Source organism: Apodemus sylvaticus, chromosome 1, assembly GCF_947179515.1.
Source record: "Apodemus sylvaticus chromosome 1, mApoSyl1.1, whole genome shotgun sequence".
NCBI classification, from domain to species: Eukaryota; Metazoa; Chordata; class Mammalia; order Rodentia; family Muridae; genus Apodemus; species Apodemus sylvaticus.
In genome coordinates this window covers 162,701,487-162,714,371 of record NC_067472.1, presented here as the reverse complement: position 1 = coordinate 162,714,371, position 12,885 = coordinate 162,701,487, and the positions used below count along the sequence as shown (strand labels likewise).

Genomic DNA, 12,885 nt, shown 5'->3' with positions numbered 1-12,885 from the left:
AAAATGGCCATTTTGCTGAAAGCAATCTACAGATTCAGTGCAATCCCCATCAAAATTCCAAATCAATTCTTAATAGATTTAGAAAGAGCAATTTCAAAATTTATTTGGAATAACAAAAACACCCAGGATAGCAAAAACTATTCTCAACAATAAAATAACTTCTAAGGGAATCACTATCCCTGACCTCAAGCTCTATTACAGAGCAATAGTGAAAAAAAAAACCAAACAAAATTGCATGGTATTGCTACACAGACAGGCAGGAAGATCAATTGAATAGGATTGAAGACCCAGAAATAAGCCAACACACCTATGGTCACTTGATCTTTGACAAAAGAGCTAAAAACATCCAGTGGAAAAAAGACAGCATTTTTAACAAAGGGTGCTGGTTCAACTGGAGGTCAGCATGCAGAAAAATGCAAATTGACCCATTCTTATCTCCTTGAACAAAGCTCAAGCCCAGGTGCATCAAGGTTCTCCACATAAAATCTGATACACTGAAACTTATAGAGGAGCAAGTGGGGAAGAGCTGAAACACATGGACACAGGGGAAATTTTCCTGAACAGAACACCAATGGCTTATGCTCTAGCACCATCTTAAGTGATAGCCATAGTACCACCCAGCCCTTGAGCTGCTCAGCTCAATTTGTCCATTGACAGCTTCCTACACTTATCAGAGGTGGGGCCAAAATTATTGAACACCCCAGCATACAACAAGAGGCTAACTTGGATTTTGGTTATACTTCTGTTCCTCTCAAAGGAGATGAAATTTGTAAGTGTTCAAATGTGCCCAGAACAGATAAATATGACAATGAATTTCATTATTCCATCAGAGAAGGTTCTCTTCTCTTGGACCTGTGTGCGCACACTCATTTTTCTTACTTGTGACTTTATAGGGACAGGCCAGTATGCTCCTTACACATTCCTGGTTTAACTCACAAATGGTTAGCAGAACTATTTCATCCATCAGAACAAAACCTTCTATGATTAACTCTACCCACCCAATTGTGCTTTTCTGCCCCTCACAGGAATCTGACTATAGATTACCCTAATTCCCAGTGAACAGAAGCATAAGTGGTAGCCCCTCATTAGCATAGAAACTCTATGGACATTTCCTTCCTCTCCCTACAATAAAACAGCCCTCTCTGCCTTTCCCAATGGGTCCAGATCTGTCTAGGTTCCTTTCCCGTTGTACTGGCTGCCTGCCCTTCACAATAATCTTTCTAAATAAATTCATTCTTAGCCAAGTCCAGATTGCTTTGACAATATTATGTATAACTTGCTACTGTCATACTACATATCTCAATATATGTTGATTAGATTTTCTACTTTGTGAATGCCTGGGGCAGAGTTCTTACCTTGGTGACTGTTTCCTAAGGTAATAATTCAAGTTGTATGAAATAATTTTTATTATTTATTCATAATCATGAAGTTATGTTAGTAAGGCTAACTATTATGTGCCCTTAAGACAGATGGCCAGAGTAGAGGATTACAATTCAATATCACCCAATGATAACAATAGACAATAGCCACCATAGCAAATGAGTCCTCAAGAGATGAAATATGAGAGAAGATGGCTGGACAGTGTATCTATCACAGTGACAGGAGGATCAAATTCAGCAAGCTGGAAAAGTAGAGATTCTGACAATCTGTTGGAGGGCAAAGCAGAATAGATTGATTAAAAAGTACTATCACAGGAAACACAAGAGGAAATGAATAGAGGTGACCAGGAAGTGATAGAAGGTAAACAACCAACTTAAGTTAATAAATTTAACAAGTTAATGTGAAGCAAAGGGCATATATATCACCAGAGTGACTGGCCAAATATCAATTTGGTCCCCAGTTTCTCTAAATGAACTATGAATGATGGTACTTGAAATGGTGTGTAGTGGCTATTCCTGGTTGTCAACTTGACTATATCTGGAATGAACTACAATCAAGAATTGGAAGGCTCACCGATGATCCTAATCTGGAGGCTCAGAGATATAAGTTTCTGACCTGGATCTTGGCATGGAGATCTTGAAGCATAGAGGCTATGAATTCCAAAAGATTAAGGAGACCTCCAAGATCATCTGGGATTAAAGGCGCAGTGGCACAGGCCTTACATCTGGGTCAAAAACTCTGCTGGAAACCTACACCCTTTAATCTAGGCTACACCCTCTGCTGGAGACCTATATAAGGACATTGGAAGAAGGAAGACTCACTCTTTCTTGCCTGCTTGCCTCATGAGACTGAGCATGCTAGATCCTTGGAGTTCTACTCACAGCTGCTGCTGACCATTGTTGGGGAGTTGGACTACAGGCTGTAAGCCATCAACAAATTCCCTAACTATATAGAGACTTCCCATATGTTCTGTGACTCTAGAGAACCCTGACTAATACATGCTGGTTCTAGTAAATAGTCATGGCACACAGGATTCTCAAAGAAATTTGAGACAAAAGAAGAAAAATAAATGATATTTCATCCACCTGTGGCCTCCAGCAACCTGCAAATGAAAAAAAAAAAAAAGCTAATTCTATACAACTCTTCATCCTATATCTTTTCACAATCCAAAAATACAAGAATTCTCCAGTCGTCAGAACCCATATCCATTCAGAATAGATACTCTTCTCTTTTGGTTTTCAAAATGTGGAAAAGCATGAAATTCCACAAGGTGCTGAGGTCTCTCTATACTTAGCTTGAAGATTTAGTGTAATGAGTTCATGTGTTCTTAACCTCATAGAGTTAATGCACTGAGATCCTTGCATACTTACCTTGCAGGTTTACTATATTCTGTCACGATGCCCTTTTGGAGTAGAAGAGGGGAAGAAAAAGATTGGGATTGAAAGACTGCTGAACTCAAACACTTACTTATCTGCCTACCCACTCCATGATGTGAGTATCAAAGACCTCATAATAGAGAGCACATTTCCTTACTCACAGAGAGTGCCTTCCTGGGGGCAGAGAATAATTATCCAGGTTCTTTCCGTTTTCTTATGAATTACTTAATTCTCCTTTGTAATGGGAAACTTTCTAGATTCCCTGCTTCCAGATTGAGAATTGCACCAGCAAGGCTAAGGTGCAGTCAAGGACTCTTCATGTTGACATTTCAAATGGAGTCTTTTTAACAGCCATTTATATTTGAATATACTATTTTCTTTATGGTCCATTTTGGAAATAGTAGCTATATTTTAAAAACTGGGTGGCATATTACTCAGAAATATCTATCATGTCTTTTCTTATAGATTGTGAATTTTTTAAAGAGTAAATGCACTCATTTGTCCACCAAATCTGTAACTTCTTTAAATCACGTGGAAAGCATTTTGCAGGGTATTATTTTCACACAACAATGAATCTAAGCTCAGAGGATATGGATTCCCTAGAAACGAGGCAGATGTATAGATGTATTGGGTGCTGAGGATGTCAGTCATTAGAAGTATTTTCACCAACAACCAAAATTCCAAAGATATTTTCTTTGGGATCAATAATTCACTGCAGAAAATCATGGAGCCCGATGTGTTTCTCAAAGAAGTGACCATTTCTATGTTGAGTCCAGTTACTCAAACGTAAAAATAGCAGGAAAACCTGGGGGTTTCCAGAGGAATGTCTGCATTTCAATGGTTAATTGCATTCAGCATCCCTGTGGCTCACTGATAGAAATGTAGGTGGGGATGTCTATTCACTGCATTGAAACCATCTTTTGGATCTCATTGCTTGTGTTTCAATAGCACTCTGTCTTACCTGTAAAAAACTTGTATATGATGTGTTTCCTGCAAGAAATGCATCCCTCGGTGCAGAGAAGAAACAACTATTTCCATTTAAAAAAAAATTGGAAATGTTTTTCTCTATTTTGAGTGCTGATTTAACGCTTACACTGCTGAAGTGATATTTTGTCTATTTTTTTCATTTATTGAAAATAGATTTTGTACACTATATTCTGACTATGGTTTCCCTACCCCCAAAGTCCTCTGAGATCCTTCCAACCTCTCCTCTCATCTGAGTCCCCACCCTTTCTACCTCTAGAATTAGAAGTGATTTTTAAAAGCCTGGGGCCAAATTTCACATGACTTAAACTGCAACGAACCAATCAATACTGTGAGATATAACTTTAAGATGGATCCACAAGGATGACTGTGACCTGTTTGCTGTAGGTTATAGTACCAATTTCATATAAGAATTTCCCCCTTTCAACTGGCATATGACCCTTTAATGGAAGGGTGGAGAAGCTGCCTACCCTCCTCTAATACCTCCACACCCAAGATGTCCATAGTCTTCATCCTTGGTAGAAGAACCATGTGAGATTACAGATTCAAGATACTAATCGGTAGGCTGATAACATAGAAAGATCTGGTTAGGTTAGTATACATTTTGCTAGGCATTCTTGGCCAATCTTTCATTACAAAGGTGATTTTTGTCTTTTTTTTTTACACTTTATAGAAGTGATATTTTGAAGACTGAGGATTTTTGTTCTTTTATTCATCTGTAGGACACTGATTCTCTTAACCCATTGCCCTGTTATAAGTCCAACTCCTGCCCTGGTCCCTGAGTATTTTCACCTGGACCTCCAGCCTTTTAGCACAGCCTTCACTATTAATTGGAATGAGCAGCCAGAAGTTGTCTTTAGAGGCAGCTGGACATGTGTTTTGAGTGAAACTTTTAAAGTGGTGAATTTTCTTTTGTGTGTTTTTTAGAGCGGTGTTTTATGTCATCCCCAAATGTTACTCTAATGTTTTATTTCTCAAACAACAGTCATGTTGCCTACAGAACAACAAAAGGCTTTAATTAGTACAACATAAGATATCACACTTTATAATTGTCACTTGCATTAAACTTGAAGCTAAATACTCACACCATATTGCCTCAGCAGTTTTCATGTGCACATAATTTTTAATAGGTTAAATAGTTACTTCTGTAAGTGGCACTTTGCTTCCTAGACCAAGCTTAATAAATCACCCGGAGTGTGGTTTTGATAACTATAGGAAATGATTTTGCGTGAATGGAAAATGAATCAGAAAACTATCAGTAAATGATGATATGAGCTTTGCCCATTGATCACCTGTCCAGAGAGCTCTCCTACCCCCTTAATCATTGGTGACTCTTGCTTTCTCCTCTTACCCTCTCCTAATTGTGAGCAGGGCCAGTATTGGAAGCCATCAAAAACTGCTCGCATGAATGAAAGGTACATCCTTTGCAAGAACTGGGCTCGGTTTTCCTACTTTTACAAAGAGCAACCTTTTCATTTGATTCGGTAAGTTCATTCAGCACTGTAACCCTTAAAAGCCAATCATATGGTCTTTGTTCGCAGGTCTACAGCAGGCTACTGTGTTCACTGCCCTTGTTACTGACTGTTCCACAGCCTCTCTCTTTACTGTTATTTGTTCATTTGGAAGCAGATAATTGTTGCCATGACCTATGAGAGGAATGTTGCAGCATAGCCACTAAGTGTTAGGGCCTAGCACTTAGATAGTTTGGATAGCCTAATTCTTTTCTTGTACACTTAGTCATGGCACAGAAATGCTGTGCAGGTCATCTTGAACATGGAAATGATGCTTTCCTTTTCTTTAAAAATTCAATGTGATTGCTTTACATTTTAGTTTAAGTACACATACTAATTTCGTTTTACTTCCAGACCAGAAGAACTTAGAGTACAGGAGAAACTGACTTGTGAATGTTGGTGTGTTGATCTCAAGAGATCTATAAAGTTCTTGGTGCTATAATCTCAATTTCAACACACACACACACACATGCAATCAATATGCAGTAAATAATAGACTCAAAGGGTATATGTGGATATTTTTAAATTATTCTTATAATTTTTGTGTATTTGAAATTGTTTCCAAAAGAATATTATAATTAAAAAGTGCTCATAAATAGCCTTATGTATAACAAACAGTGACTTGATTTTCAGCTGAGAAACCCATGTGGGAAAAGGTATCTGTGTGAGTAAATGGAGCTGGCACAAGTAGATGATCATGTGCAAGATGTGTATCTGGACCCTATCTTGTGCAAAACTATAAATTTAGATGGATAAGTGGAATAAATGTCAGAGTGCAATTCTCAAGTCAGACACAACACACACAATAAGGAGTGCATTTTATTAAAGACATAGTACACCACAACAAAAACTATGTGCAGTAAACATATCAATGAAAGACTTTCATCTAGACTATAGGAGGGACTCATGTGGTAATGGAGAAATTGACAAAAGTGTATAAAAGGTACTTCACCAGAGAGTTAGGCTTATGGATGACAGCAGCACATGAGGAACCTATTCATAGTTATCCACAGAGGAATAGAAACACAATGTCATTGAGGTGGCATCACACTTTTACTGGCCAATGCAAAATCAAACGCCACACAAGAAACCATCTTAGGGCAGACAGCCACTTCAAATCTCAAACACCATTGGTGGGAATGCATGGCCCAGTATATTGTTAGTTTCTTATGACATCAAATGCATTATTTATTTATTTATTTATTTATTTATTTATTTATTATATGTAGATACTCTGTACCTGTCTTCAATCACTCCAGAAGAGTGTCAGATCTCATTATGGATGGTTGTGAGTCACCATGTGGTTGCTGGGATTTGAACTCAAGACCTTCAGAAGAGCAGTCAGTGCTCTTAACCACTGAGCCATCTCTCTAGCATCAAATGCATTCTTTTTTATTGATCCAGCAGTTCTGCCCATTAGTGTTTAACCAGGAAAAATTAACCATCTGTCCATAGAGACATCATCATTTGAATATTCAAAGCAACCTTGCTGGTAATATAAAGACAGAGAACAATTAACATCTAAAAACTGGCATTGTATAAATAAGTCATATAGTCATATAGAAACTTTGTGAGATCCTGTGTCAAAATGACATCAGAAACTGTGTTCAGCAGTTAAGAGCACCTGCTGCTTTTTCCGAGGACACAAGTTTAGTTTCTAGCACTCATGATTGATTGGGTACAGGAAAAAATCACCTATAACTTCAGCTGAGGGTGTCCTGTACCTTCTTCTGGTCTCCATGAGCATTATACTGTTGTGTACATGTATAGATACATAAACACACATAATTAGAAACTGGGCTAATAAAAGTCTCAGAAAACAAAAATGAAGTCATGAATGTGGGAAGTAAACTGGGGTAGGGGTAAAGTTAAGATGAAGATTACATAGGAGGATGATAATAATCAGAATGCATATATACATTGTATGAAATTCTCAAAGAACAACAACAACAAACAGATAAAAAGCAAGATGAGGGCCATTATGTCACCTAGTATTAGGACTTAGTATAGAAGTTGCACATGCATGAACGTTTAGTTGTTAGCCTATATTTTTAAGTTTATTCATCAAGTCCAAAGTTTAGTAAAGATACCTTGTATATACAGTTACTTGAATAGGTTTGGCCTCTATAGATTTATGTGTTTGAATACATGAATATATGGAGTGGCATTATCAGGAGGAATAGACTTATTGGAGGAGGTATAGCCTTGTTGGAGGATGTTTGTCACTATGTAGGTAGGCTTTGAGGTCTATGCTCAGGTTCTACCCAGTGCATAAGAAAGACGTATCCTGGCTGCCTGCAAAATACTGTTTTCTCCTAGCTGCCTTCAGATCAAGACGTAGAATGCTCCCCCCCCCCCAACATATATACTGTAGAGAACTGCTGGGTCTGGGTTCAGTCAGAGAAGATGAACCTAACCCTCAAGAGACTAGAGGCCCCAGTGTGTTTAGAGGTCTGGTGTGGTAGGAGATGAGAGAGTAGGGACACTCTTTTGGAGAAAGGAGGTGGGAGGAAGTATGGGATGGGGAACAGTCAGAGCATGGACTGGGAGGGGGATAAAATCTGGAGTGTAAAAAAAATAGATTAAAAAAAAAAAGATGTAGAACCTTCAGTTCCTCTAGCACCATGTCTGTCTCCATACTGCCAAGCTTCCAATAAAAAAGATATTAGAATAAATTACTCAAACTTTAAGGCAGCTCCAATTAAATATTTGCCTATATTAGAATTGTCTTGGTCATGGTGTGTCTTGAACAGCAATAAAATCTTAAGACAGAGTTGGGTATTTCTGTGATAGGCATGACCATGTTTTTGTATGGAGGAATGTGGATTTGGGGTTGGATTTGGAAAGAAGTGGAATGCTTTAAGTGGGACTTAATGGACCATCCTAATAGGAATATGGAAGACATTGGTGCTGAGGGAAATTTGAGTTGTGGGAGCCTGGCTCAAAGGGTTTCAGAGGAGAAGAGGTTTATTACATTGTCTAGAGATTGTTCTTGTGATACTTTGAAGAACATGGCTTCTTTTTTACCTTTGTCTGAAGAGTCTACCCTAGGGGTAAATTGAAGGGATTTAGATTAATTGCATTGAGAAAGTATCAAAACATCCTAGCATAGATTTTTGTCCTGTGGTTTACTCTTGTAAAGAGCATTTTGATCAGATGTAGCAAAATGAGAAAGAAAAATGCAAAATGCATGCTTCAAAGATTAAAGGGGCACTAGGAAGTAGAATGGAGCTAAGTTCTGTGTTAAGGAGCTAAACAGATTAAGGGAATGGCGACCGTTGGCAAGATCTCACTTAGCTAACCTTATTGTTCATGCATTTGCAGTTGAACAAGGGATAGCTATATCATACTAGGTTTATTAGCATTAATAATCTTCTTATTGCTTTCATTTGGAGGTAAGGAGATATAATTGTGTGTCAAATTGATAAGGGGTGGATTGTCATGGTTAATCTCAGTTGTCACTTGACTACATCTGGAATGAACTATACAGTCCAGAAATGGAGGGCATCATGTGATCAAGATCTTGAGGCATTGTGGTCATGCTTGTAATGATCTTGTGAAAAAGAATTAAAGAAAAGCTTAGGGCCAGGCGTGGTGTCACACACCTTTAATCCCTGGAGATAGAGGCAAGCAGATCTCTAAATTCAAGGCCAACCTGATACAGAGCAAGTTTCAGGTAAGGAAAAGCTTAGGTCCAGGTAGGATAGTAAATATTTAATCCCAGCACTCAGGAGAGAAAGGCATGACGATCTCTGAGTAAGATGTAATAGAAAAGAAGGGCATGTCTTAGCCCCCACAAACAGGAGAACTCCACAGCTTTAGCCACATTGTTCTGGCTTTAGAGTTAAAAATAAAAGGGTTACTGGGGCAGCTGATGGTAGTCAGCTAGAGCTAAGAAATTAATGATGACTAAGAAGCACCAGCATCATTGAGGTGAAATCTGGGAAGTGTTTTCTGAAAGTACAATGAAGCTGTGTTCCAGAGATAGCCAAGGTGTGCCTCGTGTTGTAGCTGGATTTGATAAGGTTTAAGAGTCACCCAGGTGTTACTAGTTTTGAAGGCATGAAAGGGCCATGGAGTGAAGCTGAGGCTTGCTACTGTGAGAGGCCAGGAAAGGCCATTCGTGAAGGTGAAGCTTCAGTGGCAGATGAAGGCAGCTAGGACTGAACAAGTCATGCAAAGTAGTTTAGGCTTGGCACCATGAAGAGAACCTATGGGAGGCTACTGGTGAAAGTGGAGCCTAGTTGCAGCAGAAGACTCCAGCATATTGGAGGTGCCAGTGCCATAGGAGGACTATCAAGAACAGCAGCAGCAGTGCAGTAGAGTCAACCAGAGCTTAGTGCTATAGAGGGCATTGCTGGAGATGTGACCCAAACCCAGAAGATCATGTGTGGTTCCTAGACACTGGAACAAGAAACTGTGACATTGAAGTTGCCTTGGAGACCCCAAGGTATTAGAAATATCAGAGCAGTGTTATACCTGCCAAGAAAAACTGCTAACAGGGAGTGGAGCTAGGCAAAGAGAAAGAAGTTTGTTGCAGTCAACAAAGATGAGAGGAATTGGACATCAGACATTAAGATGCAAAGTTTGATGTTTTCCCAGCTGGTTTTTGGTATTTCTTTCATCCAGTATTTCCTCACCATGACATTTTGGAATAGTAATGTAAATTCTGTGATTTTGGAAGTATGTGATCTGCTTTTTAATTTTGATTTTCTAGGGGATTACAGTTAAGAGATTGCATAGATCTGAGAAGAGACTTTAAACTTTAGACTTTTAAACATTGTTGAGACTGATATGAGTATGGAGACTTCTGAAATTGGAATACATATATTTTACATTATATTATATCTGCTAGACTATGGAGGCCAGGGAGTGGAATATGGTGGTTTAACTAGGTTTGGCCACCATAGAGTCATATGTTTGAATGCTTGGCCACAGGAACTGGCACTATTAGAAAGTGTGGCCTTATTGGAGAAGGCACAGCCTTGTTGGAAGAAGTGTGTCATCATGTGGGTAGGCTTTGGGGTCTCCTATGCTCAGGCACTGCCCAGTGTGGAATAGAGCCTCCTCCTGGCTGACTTCAAAATACAGTTTCCCCATGGCTATCTTCAGAAAACAGTCTTCTTTTGACTACCTTCAGATCAAAATGTAGAATTCTCAGTTCCTCCAGCACTGTGTCTGCCTGCATGCTGCCATGCTTCTTACCATGATGATAATTGAATAAATCTCTGAAACTACAAGCCAGCCTGAAATAAATGTTAGTCTTTATGAGAGTTGCCTTAGTCAAAGTGTCTCTTCTCAGCATTAAGACCCTAACTAAGACAATGTGCTTCCTCGTTTTATGAACATAATAAATTCCCATTTGATCCCATATGGGAAATGGCTCAACAATTTCCCACATTGAGACTATTTTAATAATAACTATATACCGACAAGCCTTTAGATTTTTAATAGCAAGGAATATTATTCTTGAAATTTGAGAGGGAGATGAAAGTAGCCATTTAAAAACTGTGTAAACATTGTCAAAGTTACAATTAAGGTCCACTCACTCCATGAAATGGAACCCAAGCTCATCACTGCCTAGGTGGCCAAGAGCCTGAGACTGGCTATGTCATGAGCCTATGGGAAATCTGAAGGAACAGCAATAAAATGACTTTTAACATATTCTACTGTACTCATAGATCAATGTCTTGCCCAGCCATCCTCTAAGAGGCTTCCTCCCACCGTAGATGAGAAGAAATACAGACTCACAACTGGACAATGTGAAGTATCTTTAAACATTCACTCCTAAATGGGATGTCTCCATCAAATCTCTCCCCTCAGGGCTCAGGGAACTCTGAAGAAGAGGAAACAAAGATTTTAAGAGTCAGAGGCAATGGAGGACACCAAGGAAATGAGAGTTTCTAAACACAGCAGGGTAGATGTATATATAAACTCACGGAGACAATGGCAGCATGTTCAGGCCCTATATGGGTCTGCACTATGGATGGAGTCCAAGCATTGAGAGGGAAAGTAGAAATAAGCCCTCATCCATAACACAAAACCTGTATTCAATTGGTGATCACTCACAAAGGAAAAATTAGTTTTCTCCAACAGTCTCACTTGGTACACGTGACGATTTGTATATGCTTGACCCAGGGAGTGAAACTATTTAAAGTGTGGCCCTGTTGGAGTAGGTGTGTCAGTGTGGGTGTGGGCTTCAAGACCCTCATCCTAGCTGCCTGAAAGTCAGTATTCTGATAGCAGCCCAGTTCCTCCTGCACCATGCATGCTTGGATGCTGCCATGATTACAGACTGAAACGCTGAACCTGTAAGGCAACCACAATTTAATGTTGTCCTTCTAAAAGTTGCCTTGGTCATGGTTTCTGTTCACAGCAGTAAAACCGTAACTAAGACAGTATAAAAACCACACTGAGTGCAGGCCCGTGTCCTGCCGTAGATGGACAACACAAAACAAGCTCTAAGTTACTTTTGGAGATTTTTGACCTCACAGTGCTTTGTCAGCATTTTTCACTGTTATTTATCTATTTCTAATTTACCTTACAAATATTTTGTAATACAGATATATTACAGTTATATAACTATGTATTATAGTTTTTTATTTTGTTTTTGTGGGTTTTCACTGTGAATGTGTGGGTCTCAGCATTCATGTCTGTCTTGTGCTTTTCCTTTGACTCTTTTTTTTTCCTGTTTATTTTGTCCTATTCTGGTTTGTCTAATTTTATTTTTCATATTTTATTTCATTATTATCATTCTGATGCCTGTTTGCATTCTAGAGAGAGGATCAGTATATTTGAGTGCGTAGGGCAGTCAGGAGGATCTGGGAGGAGTTGGGGGGGCAGAGACATGATCAGAATATGCCATGAGAACACCATCAGTTTCCAATAAAACAAAATAGAGAAAAAGAAAAAAAAGGAATCCCAAAGAAGGAAAAAAACAAAGAAAAAGAAAACTAAGTTTTTAAGATGTTGAGTTTCCTCATGAATTCCTGAGACTGTGTGTACCTGTGGCAGCAGGGCACCAGCTATGCCTCCTAAAATAAATACTGTGAATTTTCAAGTGGCTAAATATAATATATTTTATAAGAAAGCATTAAGTATTTAGATATAGTGCAGGGGAGGCTGAAGTGGGAGGTTTGCTGAGACTGTCCAAAGCTAGTCCAGATCACAGAGTGAGACGATCTCAAGGAAGGAAAGACAGGAAAAAAGAAAGAGAGAATAGATATTCGTGTCTTTTTGGTAAGGTTCGTGTTGTGTAGTATTATAGAAAGTTTTTTGTTTCTTTGTAAAATCTCAGGGAAGTACAGGTTCATTCACAAGTATTGCAGGGAAGCTATCGGCAGCGGATAGCTTAGGGACTCTGATGACATTGTAGGAAAAGTACAAAGCAAAGCTGCACAAATATTTATCAACAAAAACAGAAAAGAAAACAGAAGACACACAGAAAAACACTGATTTAATTACAAAGGTTCCAAAAGCTGAAGAACTAAAATGGGGCATGAGAAAGCTATTTCCCAGGGTCTAAACCATCAACCAGGGAGTACACATGCAGGGACCCATGGCTCCAGCTGTATATGTAGCAGAGGATGGCCTTGTCCGGCATCAATGAAGAGGCCCTTGGACCCGTGAAGTCT

General features: G+C 39.0%; 1 protein-coding gene across 1 annotated transcript in view; it reads left to right on the top strand.

The window, feature by feature from the left end:
• Positions 1–12,885, top strand: part of Ano5 (anoctamin 5) — a 69,552-nt gene that overhangs the window by 29,780 nt on the left and 26,887 nt on the right. The window contains exons 8-9 of the mRNA XM_052189430.1: positions 2,758–2,871; positions 5,112–5,224. Coding sequence (XP_052045390.1) covers positions 2,758–2,871; positions 5,112–5,224 — 227 coding nt within the window. The remainder of the gene's footprint in view (positions 1–2,757; positions 2,872–5,111; positions 5,225–12,885) is intronic.